The 22,741-nt window shown below is 36.2% G+C and overlaps 1 protein-coding gene across 3 annotated transcripts in view; it reads left to right on the top strand.

Moving 5' to 3' along the window:
- The first annotated feature begins 15,592 nt into the window (after positions 1-15,592).
- PRKD1 (protein kinase D1) overlaps positions 15,593-22,741 on the top strand; it is a 272,127-nt gene continuing 264,978 nt past the window's right edge. Inside the window, exon 1 of one of the 3 annotated variants that reach the window (XM_036218275.1) lies at positions 15,593-15,610. Coding sequence is in view for 2 of the 3 variants with exons in the window: in XM_016123597.2 (XP_015979083.2) it covers positions 16,275-16,538 (264 nt within the window). In the remaining variant the exon portion in view is untranslated. Of the gene's footprint in view, positions 15,611-16,153; positions 16,539-22,741 lie in introns of those variants that run through there. The other 2 variants (XM_016123597.2, XM_036218274.1) reach the window with 2 other exon arrangements.

The following is a 22,741-nucleotide window of genomic DNA, read 5'->3' on the forward strand; positions in this document are numbered from 1 at the left end:
TTAAGGTACAATAAAGGTAGTCTCAGGTGAAGGAAGACTAAGAGAATTCATATGTAGCCAACAGATTTCTCTAAAAAAATTGCTAAAGGAGGCTCTTCAGATAGGAGAGAAATGATTCTAGAAGCAAATGTTAAACATTTAGAATTAAGGAAAAGCAATGACAATCATGGAGGGATTATACAGTAGCTGGGGAGATGGGGCAATAAGAGAGAGTTGAACCACGTGGAAGCACAGGCCCATGATCCAAAAGATAAGGATGTGGAACTACAGGGAAGGGGGATAGGGTTAGTGCATGGGCCAGCAGGCTTCGCCACTAAGAATGAAAGGAATGAAGAGGGACAGGGAGCTACACAGAGATACAGGCCAGCAGACTTTGTGGTCCAGGACACAGATTGTGTTGGTTGCACTATGCGAAGGTGAAGGGTAAGTCAGTGCTGTTGAGAGAGATTGGCTTCATTGAAAAAATAAATTAATTGAACAAATAAATAAAAATATTGAGGTTGACGGGAACCAGCTTCTCATGTTGATGAAAATATTAACAAACTCAGAAAAGGAGAAGCCTAGAAACCCCTGAGGCATTATATTATAATTAGAGTCATCAATATGAACTCATTGTTTTATAATGTAGTTATACAAATGGATGTAAAAATAGTTACAGAAGTATGACTGTGTGAATGTTTATGTGTATGTGCATATATGTACATACATATATTTTCTAGCTCTGTCAGCTAAGAGGGACTAGAAGGAAAGACCCAGCTGTAGCAATAAGCACTACCAGGCCTGTTTCTGATCTTGGTTTCTGGTCACTGCAAAGAAACAGAACTTCTCGGGGAAATGACTGACTCCAGGAGTAAGGATGGAGGACAAAGTGAGCCTGGAATGTCATTTTGTGCCAAAAAAGAAAGAATACTCAATGATAAAAATACATCAAAAGGGCACGGGAATCATCTGGAGAGGTTCACTGGCCAAACAGGAAAATTTGAGTGTCGAAATAAATAATAAAATATTTCAACACTTTAAATGAGTCCATGAGTCCACAATCATAAATTATAAAAACTAATGAATAAGTAGAGTATCTTCTCAGGAAAAAGGGAAGATATAACAGCTAACAGTGAGCTTTATTACTTTGTAGAGGAAACTTCCATTAGAGGACAGAGGCTCATAAAAACTTACAGAAAAGAACCTCCTGAGGAAAAAAATTCCAGATCTGAGATAAACTTTTTTGATACCTGGCAAAATGTGACAAATACATTCAATTTTTTTACTCTTTTATGTACACTAATTTTTAATTTTTTGAACAAAAAATTTCAGCAAGTTAATATCAAGGCTTCTCCGAGATACTTGACTTTGGCTAAACTTTCCGTTTTAACTTATAAACTATTCCCTTTCTCCATTCCTCATCACAAACAACATTAATACTATTAGATAATTATTTAGATCTTTTCTGCTCTTTCTGGATTCCTTACGAACTATCACTGGTCTTTATCTTTACCAAGTATTTGGGACAAAAGCAGGCCAGCCTCAGACATGAACCTTTCACTATACTTTATTTTAGGTACTAAGTGCTCTTATATTGAAAATATTTCTGTTCGTAAGTCCTTTACACATGTCATCAGTCTATGATTATAGCCAAATAATTAGATATGATTAAATTATGACTCATTTCACTTTTCATAAGATAGATTTGTTCTATCAAGAAAGACTGAAATGGTAGAAAATCTATTGAAATCTAGATCTCACTTGTGTCCTATCTCATACAGATATGCTTATAAAGATTTTTTTTTTTTAATTCTCTGATCCACTTCAAAGGAGACACTTTTCTTTTTCTCTACATTTTTAGCTTCCGAGAAGCTTTTGAAGATTAAATCCGTCTCTGCCATTGCAATCAATTGTTTTGACAACTATGAAGAACACACTTAGAAAATTATGGTCCATCTATTTAGCATTTCTTATAGTCCTCAGGATTTACACAAAACATATGTAAGATTCAAACATTAATCTCTCAAGTAGGTGTGTGTACAAAGGGGGAAGAGAAAGATTAGAAAGGACAAAAATAAAAATTTTAAATTGCTATTTGAATTTATTTTAAATACATTTACTTATTTAAATTTTTTTTGAAATAATTTTAAATTCAAAGAGGCTTGCAAAATAGTATAGAGAGGTCCCATGTACCATTCACTGTATTTTTCCCAAAGATTACATCTTATGTAACTATGGCACAATATCAAAATGAGGAAACCGATATTAAAATAATGTGTGTGTATAGTTCTGTGCCATTTTATCACACCTGTAGATTCATGTAGTCATCGCTGTAATTAAGATATGGAACTATTCTATCACGACAAAGATCTTTGTCCTACCCTTTTGTAGTTACAGACCTCTCCTTTCACCATCTCTAACACCTGGCAACTACTAATCTCTTCTCAATTTCTACAATTTTGTCATTTTGAGAATGTTTTATAAATGGATTCATTCAAGATACAAGCTTTTGATGTTAGACTTTTTCATTCACCACAGTGTCCCTGAGATCCATCTAATTTGTTGCATGTATCAATAGTTCCTTTTTATTGCTGAATGCTATTCTGTGGTATGGATGTTCAAGACTTGGTTTAGCTATTAAAGGAAATTAAAATTGTTTTTAATTTTCACCTATTACAAACAAACCAGTACATGGACATTTATATACAGGTTTTCATTTCTTTAGGATAAGTGTCCAGGTTTGTGGTTGCTAGATTGTGTGTTAAATGGATGTCTAGTTTATAAAGAAATTGCCAAACTATGTTTTGGCATGCTGATTTTGTTGCTGATTTCTTTTATAAACTTTCTTTTTTTCTGCCTAGTTGTTGTATCATTTGTTAAGAGGTGAGTGTTGACATCTTCAACTCTAAGTATCTATTTATCTATTTCTCCATTTACTTCTATCCATTTTTCCCCAAGCAATCATTTTGCAGGTCTGATGTTTGATACATATACATTGGGATTGCTATGACTTCCTCGTGGCTTCTTCCTTTCATTATTATGTACTGTCTCTGTCCCTGGTAATTTTCTTCACTTTGAAGTCTATTTTATCATATATTTATTTGGCACTCTTGCTTTCTTTTCATTAATGTTTATATAGTATATCTTTTTCATTCTTTTACTTTCAGTCTTTCTATAGTGTTACATTTGAGGTGAGTTTTTGTAGACAGCCCATATTGAGTGATGATTTTTAATCCATCCTGCCAAACTGCCTTTTAATTAGTATATTTAATCTATCTACATTTAATCTAATTATTGACATATTAGGGTTTATAGCTGTTATATTATTTTTCTGTTTTCCTATATATTTTTTTCTGTTTCATAGTCCTGCCTTCCTATGTGTTCCTTGAACTTTTTTATAATTCAATTTTTACTTATTTGTAGTGTGTTTGAGTGTATATCTTTATATTGATTTTTTTAGTGGTTGTATTAGGTTTTATATTCTATGTACGTAACTTATAGTTTCCTTCCTTTAGCCATTTTTTTTAGGGTAGATCTACTGGAATCAAATTCTCTGTAGTTTTCTTTCACCTGAAAATGTCGTGATTTTCCCTTATTCCTAACAGATATTTTCATGTATACAGAATTCTGTGTTCACGGATCTTTTTCTTCAACACTTAAACAATATTGTGCTTCTTCTTTCTAGCTTCTATGATTTATGATGAGAAATCCACTGTCATTTGAATTTTTTTTCTTTTTAGAGGTGAGGTATCATCTGGGTTTATGTTATTTTATTTGTTTTCTGTTTTCCTGTTTTTCTTTTTGTTTCGTATTCCTGCCTTCCTGTGTGTTTACTTGAACTCTTAAAAAAATTCTATTTTATTTTATTTATAGTAGGTTTGAGAGTATATCTTTATATTGATTTTTAATGGTCATTTTAGGTTTTATATTATATGTACATGACCTACGATAGTATACTGGTATCGACATTTCACTGCATTCAAGATGTTTTCTTTATTTTTAGCTTTTAGGAGTTTGATTATGATATATTTTGGCATGGAATTCTTTGTGTTTATCTTTTACCAAATTTGAGACATATCCAGTAATTACTTCTTTGAATACTTTTAAAACTCCACTCTTTTTATCTCCTGTGGGATCCCAGTGGCATAAATGTTAGGTAATCATCTCATTCCATCAATAGCTTAGGCTTTGTTTGTTTGTTTGTTTGTTTATTTATTTATTCAGTCTAATTTTCTTCTTGCTTAGATTGGGTAATTTATACTGTTCTATCTTTAAGTTCACTGATTCTTTCCCCTGACCTTTTTCATTCTATTAAGTCTATTTGTGAGATTTTTACTGGATATTCAGGGTTTATTTATTTTTTTTATTTATAAAATTTCCATTTGATTTTTCTTTATTCCTTCTTATTTTTTTGCTGAAGTTTTTTTGTTCGTTTGTTTCAAGAATGTTTGTAATTGTTCACTGAAGCCTTTTTATGTCTCAGTCAAAATCATTGTCAGATAATTTCAACATTATTAATATCTTGGTGGTGGTGTCTGTTGATTTTCTTTATTCATTCATGTTAGGATTTCCTTGTTCTATTTTGACGCTGATTTATAATTTTGTCCTGAATCTTTTGGATATTGTGTTATGACACTCAGGATCTTATTTCTGTTTTAGCAAGTCTCCTCTGACACTGTGAGAAGGGGAAGGGAGGTACCGTCTAATTATTACCAGGTGGAGGCGGAAGTCCAATTCCCTAGCCATTCTCCATTGTCACCCCAGTGTAGAGGGTCACTTCATTGCTGGGTGGGAGTGGAATTTCAGGTCTCCATGCCTCTGCTCACACCATTCCAGTAGTAGGGAAAGGGATGCTTCATTACCACTTGGAAGGGGTGGAAGTCCAGAGTTATCATGTGTTCTTTACTGATAGGAGGTTGTTGACACCTGGAAGGATTGCAAGTCTAGGCTCTCCACTTGGCCTTCTCTGATATCATCCCACAGGCAGTGTGAGGGGGTGTTATGTGTGTTGGAGGGAAGGGTGCCTGGAGTTTTTCCTATGGTGTGAGTCTGGAATAGGGCAGTAACTGTCTCAAAAGTTTTCTGTCTTACCAGGCTTCCTCTTTCTTGCTCCTTTGGTTAGACAAAGCAGACTTTTTTCAGGGCTTTTTTTTGTTGCCATCCATTAGTGTGCTGGGTTGTGTGCTTTTCCAGCACCGAGTCTGGACATACAGGGCAAAAAGAAAACACAGGGAACATCCCTGTTACTCCTTGGATATCAAAGTCCCTAGCTATTTTTCCCCCCTATTTTTCAGAGTCTCCCTATTTCTTTAATATATAATATTCAGGGCTTTTAGTTGTCCTTAGTAGGAATAAGGAGAAATGTATCTATTGCATGTAATCTAGAGCTGGAAGCCCTGTAAATTCACTTTTAAATTTCTATTTTTGTATATATTTTATACCAGTCATTAGTATAATTATATATATATATATGTTTATGTGTGTATATATATTAAATTACAAATAAATATATAAACATATTTAGATAGTATGTGCTCTTTTTTTTTTTTTTCCCCACTATTGGGTGGTATAGCCAAGTGCAATTTGCAGACCACTGGTGTAATGAAAGCAGTGTTGATTCATTTGTTGGCCTGGTTCTTCTAATTTGTGTGATTTGGAGCATTCCTTTTTTTACCTCTTGAATGAAGCAATTGAGTAAGATGGTCTCTAAACCCGTTTCTAACTAAAATTCTACAAATAATACCAGGTAGTATCCTTTCTAAAATATATAAAATACCATGTGAAAATCATTTTCTTATTTATATTTTAAGTATTTTTTAAATCCTGAAAACAATTCATTCCCTCAAGGATAAACTTTTAGCCAATTTGTCTTATAATAACTTAAGATTGATCTCATGCATGTAATTGTTGTATAAAAACAGCAAAATTGATTTGATTTAAAAGTCTGTTCATTCTAATTTTCTGTGAATTGTTAAGTTCAAGGTTGCATTACCTTGTTAAGTAACAGTATTTTTCCTTGACATTTTTCAGTAATATGTTCCCCTCCTACATTTTTCCGATGAAAGTAAGAAGGTCAAAAAATCAGAAAGAGAGGCTACGCACTCAGCCTACATGCCCAAGAAAGTGGGACTTTGTCTTTTGTGCTCTGTCTGTATACATAGAATGTATTCATTCCACCCTAATACATTATGTGACTGTCTTAGTTTTCTAGGGCTGCCATAACAAAATACCATGGACTGGGTGGCTTAAGCAACAGAAATATATTTTCTTTTATTTCTGGAGGCTGGAAGTCCAAATCAGGGTGCCAGTAGGGTTGGTTTTTTTAAGGCCTCTCTCCTTGGCTTGTAGGTGGCTGTTCTCTTTCTGCCTCTTCTTGCGGCTGTCTGTCTGAGTATGCATGTCTGTAGTATCGGTGTATCTTAATCTCTTCTTCTTATTAGAACACCAGTCAGATTGGATTAGGGCCTCCTTTTTAACCTAAAGACCGCATCTCCAAATACAATCACATTCTGAGGTACTGGGGAAGGGGGTTGGGCTTCAATATATGAATTTTAGGGGGTACATAATTCTGGCTACAACAGCTACATTCACTGTTCTGTGATTTAAAAGTAAATTCTTTAAAGTTTTGAGATTAGGGCTATTTCATAAAGACCGTAGCTTTAGTTTGGCTAATATAGTACAGTTACTTGTGTGTGTGTATGTGTGTGTGTGTGTGTGTGTGTGTGTGTGTGAGAGAGAGAGAGAGAGAGAGAGAGAGAGAGAGAGAGAGAGAGAGAGAGGTTTGTTCAAAAAAGGTAGTCTTCTCCAGCTTGTTTCAAGGCAGTGGGTTGCCAAATGCTCCACAGATATGCAGTTTAATAGTACTTAAAAATATGAGACAGTTAGAGATATTACACTGTAGGAACGAACTAAGTGAATTTTATAGGCCAAATAATGTTGCTTATGTTTTAACTGAAAAATATAACTATTTCATCAATTGTATCATTATTCAGTAACCTATGACTTTGAAAGCTTGAAAACCAGGATTGGTTTGTTAAAATGTAAGTTTTTTTTTTTTAATATATAACACAATTAGTTTTAAAAAGTCAATTTAAAACATCTTTTATTCCATCTGTTTTTGAGCCATGTGCTCATAATTTTTAAAGTACTATACTTCAGCATTAAGAAAAGTAGAGTGGCACTTATATTTCTAGCCAATTAACAAAAAATATGGTTGTAATTAGCAAAGCAAATACTTTATAATTTCATTCATCAATGATATTTCATGAAGTTAATTAATTTCTGTCACAATGTTATACATGTGTATTTGTGTGTATGTGTGTTTGTGTGTATAATGTCACTTACTTTCCAAATACAGCATACATCACTATTTTTATTTTTGACAAAAAAACTGATATTCTACTTTGTCCAATTTGATTTAAATATTCAATTAAAAGACCTACAAAATGTCTTGCTAATTAAAAACTTTTAAAAAGATTTTATATCAGCTTGATGTATTTCACCATTATATATTTTTACGATTTTTTGCATCTTTAAATGATTCTATTTTAAAAGCCTCTAGATATAATCCTTCTTAGCAGACCTAATCCTTACTATAAATTATTAGTTTTATTTATATTTTTTCCTGCAACTGTTTCTAAATCTTTATTTTATGAACATATTTTCTGCTCAAGTAATAGTGCTATTATTCACATTAGAAAAGTATGCTAGCAAAACAGGAATAAAGTAAATAATTCCAGCATAGGGAGTCATATGGTTTAGTATTCTAAACCATAGTCCAGAATGCTCTGTAGCCATCCCAAATGATGTTTCCAAAGAATATTTAATGATGTTAGAAAAAAATGCTTTGGCATAATCAGTTTAAAAATCATATTAAAAATGTTTTTAATATGATTTCACACACTCACATAGGAAAAATAAAAGAGAAAAGAAGTTTAATGTTAACTGAGTTAGAAGATTATAGTTGATTTTTATATTTTAATTTATATTTATATTTTTTATTTTTTCTAAAATAAAATACTTTTATAATCACAAAAAGAACAATACATGTTATTCTAAAATAGAAGTGCAGTCAAGGTAGTTGATTTTGGGGAACTAGACCTTTAGATTATGTTACACATTTTTGAGAGGCACTTTAAGCTTGTCATTCACTCATTCGGTAAACAATTTTGAATTATTCCCAAGTATCAGCACCTATTCTACGCCAGATATAATAATTGGTTCCGGAGACGCTTGAAGAGGTATATGTGGAGATGATTGCAACATGGTTCCCACAGGTATTGGATACAAGTAAAATCAATAGTATGCGTGATAGGTGTTAGAGTAACAGCTCTAAGAAAGTGCTATAAGCATATCTAAATAGGGAAGCTGACTGTGTCAATCTGAGTCACACTAGACCGGAAGAATAGAATTTCTTTGAACTTCATTAAACGAGTCCCACAGGGAAATGTCTGTATGATTTAGATTTGGTTTCTGTGACTTTAGCTTTTAAATAGGGTGAATATTTTTTCATCTTGGAAGTTTGCAAATTTTTAATCTTCAAACTGTAGTTGAACAGTTTTATTCAGAAAGTACATCAAATGAGCCTTTGTTATGTTCTGGCACCAAGGGATAGAAAGGTGAGTGAAATAAGTTTTGCCCTTAGGAAGCCAAATCAAAGTTTAAGTCCAAATCAAATGTTTTTCTGTCTTGTGTAATATGGACACTTGTGATAATTTCATCCAAAATTTTTGCTTAAAGTCAGACAATAAAAAATAGAAAACATTGTTTTCCTTTTTTTTTTTGTTTTGGCTGTAAGGAAGTTTAGAGCTAAATGTTATAGCAGAAATCATGGATATTAGTCCAGATACTTGTACTACCTATTTATTAAAATAGCTTTATTGTTTTTCGAAAAGGACATGGGTGTTCATAAGTTAAAACCATATAAATGCATTTATAATTTAATTATGAAATATTGAATATCTATATAAAATTAAAGAAAATGTGGCAAAGGAAATAAATATTAAAATGAATATTCTTTATTGGTGACTTAAATTGTTTTATTTCTCCAAAGTAAGTAAAATTTATTTCAATAACTATTTTTTTTAAAGTTCAACTTGCTAGGTTAGTTATAGATAAACACATACTGAAATAAAGAGAAGAAAGATGTATTGGGTAGTGATAGGACTGCTGTTGCATGGACAAACTAACAAGCATGTAAATTCCATTATCTACACTTGTCGACTTTGACTTCAGCATTCTATCAGAGGAAGCAAAGAGCAAAGGTTAAGGTACTCTAGAATGTTCTTCTTTTATCTAAAAGAGTAAAGTACATAATTGTTTTTGTGAATACATTCTGAAACAAATCTTAAACTTAATGATTTTTTTCTTTTTTCTATTTATGAGGTCTTCATTTTTCCTAGGTAGTCTGGATGACTGAACAAAACAAAACATAGTCATAAAAAGTATGTATGATGTCACATAAATATTTAAAAATTATATATTTAAAGTTAATATCAAATTAATATTTAATTTAAAAAGCAAATAGTCTACTTAAAGCCGTATGAGGCAGTTTGAATGCATGTAATCAAATGTGTAAAAATTCAATATAAAAATAGTGAAGTGTAGGAAAGATTTACTGTCGTTGCAACAATATGATTTTTACAATTCTATATTTGAGGATAAAGATTAATAAAGAAAATGCAGCATGATAATTAGATAAAATATGGCTCTAATTCCATATAAATGACTTCATTTTAATATGCACCCTTTCATCCTAGTGCAATGTGAATTTTATAGTAATAAGTGAATTTTAGAAATAATGCCATTTAAAATTTTTCTAAGCCAAGAAAAGCAAATTATTTTTTCTTAAACTATTAAAACTATTTTTCCTGGTTATGTCATGAGGAAATAAATCTGCCAGATTCTTTCCCTTAAAAAGTTCATTTTCCAAATCAAGCATCAGAAACCACACAATAAATTTCATCTCAAAAATATTTTTTTTCCAGGAAGGAACCCAATAAATATCTTTGGATTAATTGTACCTCCTTTACTCTTTTTTATTAATTTTTCAAAATTTAGTCAGTCTTTTATAAAATGTACTGATAGAAAATGTAAAGTCTCACAAAATGACATATACTAAGGGGAATAAATTAGGTTATGGAATATTATCAACTAATTGGATGTATTTGATATTCACAGTTTAAAAATATTTAGCTATGAAAACAAATAAGATCCAATAAGAAAGGAGGAAAAGTTTGTATCCATGGAACTAATGGGCCTTGAAAACAGGATGAGAATAATTGTATCTTTATAAAAAAATAAATATGCTTCTGTTAATGGTTTCTGAATTTGAATGTCGGATTTAATAAAAGCCAATTTGCACAATTAGAGTCGGCAATTCTAAGCAACAGCTTTCTTGCTTAGTATATTGCAGTCCAAAGAAAAAATGTTTCATTCCATTTTCTACAGAGGACCTTAACAAATTTTATGATACCTTGGATTCAGCAGATGTTAATTCTTATTAGAACAGCAGTGTCAAAGTTGTTACTGTCCAGGAAAGAATAATGTTTATGGAATCAAGTCTGGCTGAAATAAATAAATAAATAAATAAATAAATAAATAAATAAATAAATAAATAAATAAATGATAAAATAGAAATGTAAATATAGGTATTTTGTGTGTGTGTGAAAAGTAAAAGCTTCAACATTTTGTACAAAAAATTTAAAGTTCATCTGTGCCTCCGAAAACTAGAAAAATAAAAGGATACTTTTTAAAAGTTAAAGCTAAACACTGGACGCTGGATCTATCACTTCTAGCCCATTATTAAATATAAAAGCAAATAAAAATGTCCTCCAGTAGCTAAGACAATTGACTTTTTAGGAAAAAAAACAGGTCTAGAAATCAACACATATACTCAGATATCTCCCAGATTGATTAAAGTTCTTAAAAAACAAAATAATAGTAACAGTAATAATGGAAAATAAAAACCATAGATGGATATTTTTCTGATCTCAGATTAGGGAATACCTTTCTAAACAATCTAAACAAAGACACAAAATGACATTTATAAAGCAGTTTGAAAGCTATAACCCTCCCCCCCCCAAATTAAAAGATTTATGGCAAAAAGCATCTGCCTTTTATAAATAACGAAGGAATAATGTTTTTTATATATAAAAATTTCTTCATTAATAAGCAGAAATATTTAACATAAAACATATAAGTAGCAATATGATATTCAAAGAAGACATATTAGTGACCACTAAACACATTATTATATTTAACCTCGCATAATTAAAAATTAAAATGAAAAATTCAATTAGTGCATGTAGTAAGTTAAATATTCAGAGTGAGTGTTTAAAAACTTGACACTCTTACATATAGCTAGTACATTGTTTTTTGCTTTTGATAACCTTTATTTTTATTTGTTCTTGCTCATATAGCTAAGGTTTATTTTTGTTCCTTCTCTTTGCAGATCTATACTCATCTAAATCTTAAAATGTAGTGACACTGGTGTCTAAGTCATTCTTCACCTGAAATTTGTATACCTGAAATCCTGTCTTTGAGGGCCTCCTGAGATCTCTGATTCTAGGATTATACCTGTGTTTTCTTTGAATTTTGGAAATCTGCTTTCTTAAAGAATAAGTCAAATTTTCTTTTGGTGAAAATTAACTTCTCAAGTTCTCTTCTTTTCTTTTATTTTCCATGAAATTATCAGCAAGATAAGGCAACATTGTGTCACGTGCTCAGATTCTAGCAGAGGATTTTGGTTGCTCTCTATATGGTTGATCTCCATTTGGACCTTATTTTTCTGTTGTACAAGTTTGGTGATATTATCCTTATTTAAACTGGTCTTATACGACACTATTAAGCAAACAAAAAACAAGATAATATGTGTATTGTATATGCTAATTATCTATCATCCATCCATCGTTTTTATTCTCATGCTTACAACTTGCAGTGCTCAATCGTATAAAAAGGAAGACATCCTGGGACCTCACTTTGTCCTTCAAACTTCTGATTTCCACATCGATACATAATTTCTCTTGATCCTCAGTTTCATAGGCTATAAAATGGTTGTACTATGGGATATGTTCCTTTCAGCCATGTAATTGCATTTTTTCAATTTACTTTTTTTTCTCCATTTGGACAAAGCATATAGTGCTTCTAGACTAAATCCCATCCAAGGGAGGTTATTCTTAATCCTTTTTCTGATTATTGTGAATTAATGGATACACCCAACAGTATGCTTCTGTTCTAACCATTCATGATCTTCTTCAAAGTAGAAGAACTGCTTTTAATTTATCTGAGAATTTTTCTTTACTTTCAGCTTTTAACATAAATTATTTTACATTTGTTGGATAGTACTCCATTTTCCAAAGTGTGCTCTGTGGAACTCTAGCTCTGTGAAAATTTAAGATGCTATGTGATAACAACAACAACAACAACAACAAGAAAACCAGTGGAGATCCGAGGTAAAAAAAAAAAGTGTCTAGAATGTAGTGGGTTAAATGAAATAAAACTTTTGTAGAGGACTTCTCGGTGCCTATATATGTTATTTAATATTGAGAATTTAAATAATTTAATTCATAAGTTATACAATAAAAATAAAATTTATGGAGTTATTTACCAAATTATTTCAACATCCAAACCTCTTTTGAAGAACATCCTATGAGATTATTATTCATCTTTGGAAATCATTGTCAGTTATCTCTGCACACTTCAGCATACCCAAGTTACTTTTGCAGGGAGTCTTGATTAGGGCATTGAATATTGAACCTTCTTTCTAAGATGATATTCCCAGCCAATACCAGAAGTCAATTATTCCAGGAAGGTTAGCCATGATAAAAAAATAAAAATGAAATCCCGTTCTATGAATATCATTTATATAAGCAGCTCTTTGCTTCCAAATCCTCTTTTCTTTTCCAAAGCTTAAACATCCAAAAGGGATTAAAACCACTGAATTCTCTCAAATCCTTCAAGTTTTCTATGTATAATTTCAAAATCGCCAGAGACACATACCAAGTTTCTTTTAGGTATTATCTATTGTTCATTCTCTTGTCATTCAGCAAAAGTGGGTAACAGTTGGCAAACTGTCAAATCTCAGGTGCTTACTGTAGAAACAACCATAACCAACTCCATGGGAATTTTCTGCTTGTTATGGGGAGCTCCATTGGTTTTGAGAGACCCCCCCTTCTTAATTCTCTGTATTCACTCTTTTGCATTCAGTAATTTATATTTCTTAAAAGCAATTTTAATGCTCCAGGCTTCTTTAGAATTCTCTCCTCTGCCCCTGTTTCCTTCTTAATTACTCCCAACACCCTACAAGAACTTTCCATACTAATGAGAAACCAGAGTATAAGAAGCAGTTATTTACACTGTTTATTTTCTTCCTAAGTAGGGCATCTGAATTCCTGCCCCTTCTCTCTAGAGATCTCATCTAATTTCATTATGAAATGTCTACACACTGATGATTTCTATCCAAATGTATTTCTGGCTCTCCTCTTTTTCCTGAATTCTGGGCTCTATTAACCTCTAGTCATTATTTCTAGGTTGAATGGCTAGTGGCATCTCAAACTTAAAATGGTCAAAGCAGAAATCATATTTCTCCCAAAACTTGCTTCCTCCCTAACTTTTTGTCAATAAGCTTTGACTCATTTCTCTTATACACAGTAGCCAGAGTGCAATCTTTAAAAAACAAAACAAAAAAACAAAAAAACCCACTAATTAAATCTTATCAATCCCTGGCTTAAAATGCTTTAATGCTTCAGCAGTTCATCAAGAATAGAATAAAGAGTCTTTACTATGGCTTTGAAGACCCTTTGTGATCTGGCTTCTACCAGTTCTCTGAGTTAATCTTACCATCTTGTCCCTCTTTTCCTGTGCCTTGAAAATGCCAAGTACTTTCCTATGTTAGGCTCTTTGCACTAGCTGTTCTTTATAGTCAGAGTGTAATTCCTCCCCGATCTTCAGGCTGGCTCCTCTTCACATCCAGGTTTGGGCTCAAATGTAAACTTGGTAAAACCTCTCTCATCCCTACATCCCATTCAAAACAGTGTCCCTTTCTCCACCCTCCTTCTCATAAGTAATTCTCATTACTATTGTATTATTTTTATTCATTGCAATTATTATTATCAGAAACTTTTTTTTTTTTTTGCCTTTTTCTTGTAATTTGTTATGGTAGGGATATTATCCATCTTCACAGTTGCACACTGGTGCCATTATAGTGCTTGGCACAGAGAAAGCCCTAATACATCATTGTGATACCTACAAAACATAAATGTCTTCAGCTCTCCTGAACCTCTAGCAAAACTAGCTTTTGTAAGCATCTTGTAAACTGACCAGCAAACTTTTTTTTTTTTTTTTCTGGTAGTAGGAAATTGTGGGCATATTGACTTTACTCCAAATTCGAAAGAAAATAAAATACATTTTCTGACATTAGAAAAATTTCCTAGAGAATTCTGAAGGGCACTGCATTAAGAATAATTCCACCATTTTTCCAGCTTAGCGGATCCTGGTTAGGAAAATTATACATTACCATGGATGAAGAGAACCACTTCGTAAGTAAGTGAGCAGGTAAAATGGTAATGCACATGGTAGATCTTCCCACACCATCAAATCTAGAGAGAATAAATCTCAATCTCTTCTAGAGCAGTGGATGACACAATGTAACAAGGCTCCATTACTGACTCTGAGAACAAGGCTGTAAGAGAAAACTACCTTTATAATGCCCGGTTCTAGGCCAGAAACTGAGGTCAAGACACGAACAAATAAATGAAATAGAACAAAATAAAATATAACCAAATACGAAAGAAAAATACATAATGGTTCTCTTGGGTATGTGTGTCTATGTTTGTGTAAGGGGAAGGGCCAGGGAAGTGGAAAAGTGGGCTGCACGACTGGGTACATAATTTGTCCGGCCTACTGTAAAATGAAAAAATTATTAAAAATTTCTTGACAGTGATAGACAGCAGACCATTGTGGCAGAGCATTATGCTCAACGCGGCATTTCTGAGGTTAGGGTACTGTGCACCTGCACAGTCACATTCCCACGAAGTCCACCCTGGTGTGTGTGTGGGGGGAGCAGATTAGAATTCATCTTCAAAGACTGGGCAGCGCCCAAACAAAACAGCAACAAAAAACACTATCAAAATTAGAGCTGATGGTGCCCAACCTTGATGGTGGTGCTGGTGATGGAGGCGGTGCTGGCGATGGTGGTGGTGCTGGGTGGAGCGGGGAGTACCAATCCTACGAAGCAGACTTTACAGGGTGATAGAAGAGGAAGGAAAACAGTTTTGAGGCTCCAGAACTAGAAGCTCCAGACACAGAGGATAAGGTAAAGGGCAAGAGGCCGCATCGGACTTTCCTCCTGTCTTTATGCAGACAATGCCTTTTCCTTCAAAGGAGGCCGCCTCCTGAATCCAGCCACTTGTGTCTGGTTTCCTTGGGAGCTGCGGTGCGGTAGGTGGGGTTGGGTATCAGGGTGTGTCGGAGAGATGAAAAAAAAAAAAAAGGTAGAGTCAAGTTTAAATATATTTCCCTGGATTGGCTTCCCACCCTCTTTGGCAACCAACCCCAGGGCTCCCAGAAGGAGCCGGGATGTAAATGAGTTTCCGAGGACCCTCTGTTTTCATCCTCCCCTGACGCTCCGAAGGTAAGACCCAAGGGGAACGGCAGGGCTCGTCTTTCTTTGGTACATCACGATCACCTCGCCGGGAGAGGTGCGCGGTCCTCGGGCATCTGGAAGAAGTGGAAGGGACTCCGGGAACCCGGCAGCGGGCCAGAGGAGGTGCGCCCCGTCCCGTCCGTCCGCAGTCCGGCATCCGGGCCGACGGAGACTGGAGCCCCGGCGCGGAGAGGCGCACCGCGCCCCCGGGGCGGCCCGTGTCCCGGGCTCGGCCCCGCCGCGGCTGCGTGAGGCTCGGGCGGAGAGGGCGGCGACCCCGCACCCTGCGGCCGCGTCCTGCGACTCCCGCGCCCGCCGGGTGGTGGCTCCGCAGCGCCCGCCGCGCCCCGCCCCCGGCCCCGCCCCGCCCGGCGCCCGGCCGCGCTGACCCGCCGCCCCGAGCCCGCGAGTGCGCCGCGGCGGAGGCTCCTCGGCGGCGGCGCCTCCCTCGCGCGGCGCCCGCGGCCCCGGCGGCGCAGCCCTCCCGCCTCGGCCATCTTCTGTCCTCCCTCCCGCCCCCCTCCCGCGCCTCGGCCCCGCGCCCTCCTCCCGCCCGCGGACTTTTCCGGAAAGTTTTCATTTTCCGCCCCGGCTCCCGGAGAAAGGAGCTCCCCGCTCGGCGGCAGCAAAACTTTCGGCCGCGCGGCGAGCGATGAGCGCGCCTCCGGTGCTGCGGCCGCCCAGCCCGCTGCTGCCCGCGGCGGCGGCGGCGGCGGCGGCGGCCGCCGCGCTGGTCCCGGGCTCGGGGCCCGGCCCCGCGCCGTTCCTGGCTCCCGTCGCCGCCCCGGCCGGGGGCATCTCGTTCCATCTGCAGATCGGCCTGAGCCGCGAGCCGGTGCTGCTGCTGCAGGACTCGTCCGGCGACTACAGCCTGGCGCACGTCCGCGAGATGGCTTGCTCCATCGTCGACCAGAAGGTAAGGCGCCGCGCGGCTCCGAGCCCGGCCCCTTCCCGCCGGGCAGGGGGCGCTGCCCGCCCGGCCGCCCCAACTTTCCGGGAACGGGGCTCCTGGACCCGGCACGAGGGCTCGTGGCAGACTCGACACCCGCCGAGGTCGGACGGCCGCATCCCAGGCACTGCACTCCCTGTAGTCCAGGTCTCCCCTTACCCCATCATCTGATATTCTCGACTTCTCTCCTGTCTGCATCCCCTCGCCCATTTCCAGCCCTTTCAGGACGTTTCTAGGAATCTTGCTCTTTTCTCGCAGCGCCTCTCCGCTACCCTTAAGACTTCCCGGCTCACACGTGTCTTACCCCCCTGGACCCCGGACCAGCACATTTCTGGCGCTGGAATCCTTCTTCCTGCACCAGTTTTCCCCTGGGACACGCTCAGCGTGATCTCATCACCACCCCCCATCCCCTTCAGGCCCCTCTCCTAGCTCAGTGTGATGCTGAGGAGTTCCTGGGATAGTCTGGAGATGAGGAATTTCTCACCTGTCAAATAAGCTTTTAAGAGAGGATGATTGACTTGGCCAGCTGTGAAAACAACTGACCAGACCACAACTACCCACCTCTACTTGAACATGGGAGTGGATTTTTCAACTATGCAATCTGAAAGTTGCAGCCTTCTTGCTTTTCAAACCTGGGGCACTAATAGTGGGGCGTTGAGGTGGGGGCACAGGCTTTTAAAGGGTCTGGGTGCTGTCTACGAGCACCCCAAGGTTGGCCGAGCCCTTAGGTTGGAGGCTGTGGGACTTTGGACAGCAGCCATCAAAGTCGGGTTGGAAAAGGGGTCATTATTTGGGGCCAGGCCATTCGGGGAAGGAACCCAGCCCGTCTACCACTGTTAGTAGGGTAATTCTAAATTTCGGGTTGTCCTGTTAGACATCCAGAGGGAGATTGCATGGAAGGGGGTGATAAGAGTGTAAAGGAGAGGGGACCATGGCGCCAGTCGACTGACTTAGTGTAAACAATCCAGGTTAAGGGGGTGGAGTGGGAGGTCTCTAAAGGTGCTAAATTTCACCCCTGAAGGACTGGTTAGGACTTGCTTTATAAAGATCACTTGAATAATCATGAATGTTTAAATTATTTGGAACAGAGTTTGCTAAGCCAGGACTTTTGTGAATTGTGGTACTGGGATATTGGGAAAAGCCCCAGGGAAAAAGTCGCTAATCTAGGAAGTTACAAAAGTTCTAGAGGTCAGACTAAGATAACAATGAGAGCTAGGGATTTTTATTTATTGAATGGAGTGACTCTCAATTTTTTTGCATGTAAATGACATATTTCGTCTAATTCTGGTACAAGTCATATCGGATGTTGCTTCATCATCAGTCTTATGAAGGTCTTTTGCTGGTGAACAGGAGCTCTCTTCTAGGCACTGAAAGCCTTCTCTAAACGGAAGTTGTAGTCTACAGTAATCTCCATTAAAGTTCAAACCGGTTAATTAAAAAATGCTGAGTAAACATATAAACAATGTCTAATGAAAGTTCTCGAACAGTTAATGCAATTGTACAGAATTTTTTAACTTACCCAAATTCTAAAGCCAGTGATAGAGTTATAGGAAATATTCAAATTGGGTCAGATTAATATGGACAGGCTGTCTTTGACCAACTTTAAAACACACACATACCCCTTGATGGAGTTTAGGAACATGTATGGTTCAAGAGGTTTGGGATTGGAATTTTGAATGGGGAATGAATTCCATTTATCTCAGTACCTAACAAGAGGGATGTTATTATATGGAGGGAGCAATATGAGGGCAAAGGGAGAGAGGCCGCAAGCACCCATGGAAGACAGCAGGCCTGAGGATAGTGACTAGGGTATTTAGAGAAAGTACAATTATGAAAAGGCCTTGGAATTAAAATGAACTCAAATTACCAGAAGTCTCAGTAATCTACATGGAGATATCAAACCAAGGACAGCTGAAAGATGGATTTGCTATGTGGAGGATGTGTTAGAATGCCAAAAATGTTATGGCAGAAAGAAAAGTGGAGTTTAGTCTCATGAGCTAATGGAGATCTGAGCCAAAGCCTGGGGAAGAGACCTGGAGAAACACCAAAAAGGGAAAATCATCAGCCCTGGTGACTGATTTAAATGAGGGACACATTCTTTTTGTATTTACTCTAGTAGTTCTTCTGTCTTTAAAAGAAGAGTTTGAAAAGTTTGACTGCTTGGGATAGCCCAGGTGAGATCTCACTTGCACTTCTTAATTTTTTCTAAAGATTGTGGCAAAGGGAGAGGTAGATTTAGAAATGTGAATTTAGAGCTATTTATATACAGGACACTCTAAATAAATGTTTACTGGGTCTGGAAAGGAAAATTTCCATCTATCTATCTTCTGTCATCTATCTTTAGATATATTATCGCCAAGGCAGAAACAAGATTAAGAGGCCTGAGTATCCATCACAGGATAGCAGAGAACTCTTTGCTTCGTGAAGCTAGAAATGGCAGAGATGGTCAGTGTGGAGTTAAGAGGGAGGAGATCTTTGTCCCTTATTTCAAGCTCTCTTGAAGTACTTTCTGAAGGTAGTGAAGTGAGGAAGGATGACGGGAGACAGAAGGAAGGGAGGGGATGAATGTTTTAGGAGAGAGCTGAGAGTTTGAGTCCTTTACAATTTGCTATGTAGACAGACCGGAGTCATGTTGATCTTACAGCAGGAGGGTCTCTATTCTGAGTTCTTCTCTTTTGTTGTTTTATAATGTGTTAAGAGGGTTCATACCATATGTTTGAGAGTACCCTAAATACTATCAGGGATTAGACTAGCTTAAATCTTTGGACATATTGACCAACAATTTACTGTATTTCAGCAAAATTCATGGGATAGTTTCTGTGGGATGAGCAACTGAAGTATATAGAGCTGATTAAGAGAACCGTGTCCTTGTGAAACATCTTTAAGTTGTTAAAGATGTTACGTAGAATTTAGAGTATAGTTTTTCTTTCTTTAATTATGTAGATTTGAAAAGTGACAAACATGATTGTACTTGAAAAATTTTATTTGTACTTCTAAAATATTCTTACTTTAAGTAAATGTTCACTTAGCATATACTGAATTATATAACTTAGTTATTTCCTTTATCTTGAGGTTTAGATGAAAAATCTAGTCTTGCTTTCTTTTTGTATTAACAATGTACGAATGTATAAACTGTAATTCATTCCTTCATTTTTGGAAGTATTAGGCCGAAGTTATGTTTATATTTTGTTTGTTTCTTTACTTTGCAAGCATGTAACCTTGAAGGCTGGTTGTATATAAAGATGTGTATTTTGTTACTCAGTGTACTTGATTATTGTTATTGAAAAAATAACAGTAATTGACTTCACTTTGAAACACTGTTACTTTCTACTATCAAAGGAACCTTGAGTATATAGACTAAGAAGAAATTGTTTTGAAGCAAGAAACAGTATTCCAAAGGAAGAATTATTTTGGTTTCATAGTACACTATCTCTCCATCTCTCTCTCTCCCTCTCCCTCTCTCTCTCTCTCTCTCTCTCTCTCTCTCTCTCTCTCTCTCTCTGTCTCTCTCTCTCTCTCTCTCTCTCACACACACACACACACACACTACACTTTTTTTTAAACAAGCAAAATTAATTTAGGAATGTGGGATGCAGTTAATACCACTATCTGTCTGTCCATTTATATTTTGGTATCTTATTAGAAAGATAACTCATATTTCTTTTTGAATTTACTTAAATGGAATAATAACATCTATAAAACTCCTGGCATATAGTTTCACTTTGGCCAGTCATATGTCTGGCCAAAGAAAACTAAAGAGTGAGATTTTGTAGAAGATAGCTCACTGAAGGAACAACAAAGTTTAGTGTTTTGATTTGAGAGCAGCTTTGCTCTGCTTGTAGTTGTTTCACTTTCTTAATTATAAATTGTTTTCTTAACAGTTGTAGTGTCATTTTAATTTTATTGTTAATTTTAGCTACTCTACTTCTACACAGATTGAGAAAGCTGGAAGTAATTAGCTGCTTTAGCAGCCCAGCATACATGTGACAACAAAGTCCTTTTAAGCTAATGACGGTGTTTGGGTCTTAGGTATATATTTTTTATTCAAATCTTGTATTTGTTGTTATATGTCTATTGATTTGATTTAATGATGAAGTATAGAACTTGCCATTTCATTAAATTGTACTTAAGTAATATAACTTTAATACCATATATTTAAAATTTCAATTTCTTTTCAAGTTTAGTAGTATAATGGGATTATGTTTTGGTATATATGTAATGCCTATGTTTTATATATGTATATAAAACATGTACAATAAGCCCATACATATATGATATACATATATCTGTTATACATTATCTAAGTGTCTAAGTGTGTTTTGAAACGCATTTTAAAAAGCCTAATTATCCACATATAGGTGCTAGATGCTGAATTTTTCTATTTTTGTATTGTAGGTCCTACAAAAAGTGGGGACTCATATATCTCATAATCCAAAAGAGAAACTATCCTTTCTATTTTTCTATCAGTACACAGAACTGACAACCTGTTCTTACATTTGTGTGCTGTTTAACGGTTTTCATGAGGAATGAAAGGCATTTAGCTTTACAGTCTTTGGTCTGTGAAGAATTACATGATTGGCTGTTTTGACAAATATATGAGTTAATTTGGGCCTTTAGATCCAGGATTGAGATCAATTTGAAAGAATTTTCTGTGAAAGCTATAGTGTGTGCATACATAGGAGTTGAGGTTGATGCTAGATGTGGGGCTGGAAATTATTAATAAACTTTGAAGACTTGCCCCATACTTGAATACCGTATTTCTCTGTATAACCAGACACCTGTCATAACTAGTCAGAGAAGTTTGAAACGTTATTTTGCTAATTATCCTTTTTTATTTTTTCATGAGATGATTATATATGTCTTCGCCAATTTATGTACGAATGACTTTTAATGATCCTACTAGACAATACAAACAAATTTGTAAGCCTATGAGTGTGTGGTAGTGACTTACCTAAGAATACTTTGAAGATACAGGATAATAAGTGTAAAGGATTAAATATACTTCTTGGTAAATAGTATTATGGATATCTTAAGGTTTCACTGACTAGCATACTATTTTAACAAAATGAATGTGTACTTTATTATCTTATTCTCATCTCAGTATGTAATTAAAATTGTAGCATTAAAAAAGTAGTATGGCTGTAAGGCATAGGTAACATTATTTTTTCTCTGCCCTCTATAACAGGGCCAATCTTAGGAATAGTTACGTTTTGAAGCTGCCTGTCAAATCTCAAACTCTCAGTATTCCTAAATTTGATTATTGCTAAATGAAAAACACATATGCTGATTAAAGTATATCACTTTTTATTATTTTTGACAAGAAGTTGACTTAATTCCTTTTCGATTGAAAGTAATTTCAATGATGTTTCATTTGATAAAGTGAAATAAAATAGGTAATTGTGCGACATTTGGAAACAGCAATTCTCAAATCTGGTCCTCAAGACTGAAATAAAAAGTTTTTTTTTTTTTTTTTTTTTTTTTTCAAATCAGCCCTTGATATGAGGAGGACAGCACTCATTTTGCTGTCATGATCTCATCTTGCTGTCATTAAACATCTGGGAGATTTGCGAAATCATTACATCTAATGAATGGGTAATGTAATTTAGTCGGTTGTGCACATACAGAAATGTTGTATCGGGATGGGAGACAATTTTACTGGGGAACAACAATTGAGTTAGCAGTTTGGCTAAGCCAATCACAAGTCTTTTCGAGATCCTTTCACTAACTACCACTTACCTCTCATGGAAGCCTGTGCCCCATTTATAAAACCTTTAGACAACCACAATCATTAACTATTTATCCATCTTTTAAAGAAGAGTGGAATAAACAATTACATGAAACACATGCATGTGTGTGTGTGTGTGTGTGTGTGTGTGTGTGAGAGAGAGACTGTAATGATTGAATAAGCTCTCAAGCTATACGAAGAAACTATTCTAATAATCAAGATAGCAGGGCTGAACTCATATTGGATTAGAAGTGGGTAGAATGCATTTCCATAGGAGTTGATCAGAACGTGTTTGCTTGGTTTCTGCGTGCTGAGGATAATTAATTTTTGGGACCTCTGATTTCTGATAGTCACCTTAAAAACCAAAGTGACTGGAAGATCTAAGCCCATATGTGAAAATAGAGGTAAATATAGAGGGTGTTTTTAAAGATAATGCTCACATTTT

Source organism: Rousettus aegyptiacus, unplaced genomic scaffold (genome assembly GCF_014176215.1).
Source record: "Rousettus aegyptiacus isolate mRouAeg1 unplaced genomic scaffold, mRouAeg1.p scaffold_m13_p_3, whole genome shotgun sequence".
Taxonomy (NCBI): domain Eukaryota; kingdom Metazoa; phylum Chordata; class Mammalia; order Chiroptera; family Pteropodidae; genus Rousettus; species Rousettus aegyptiacus.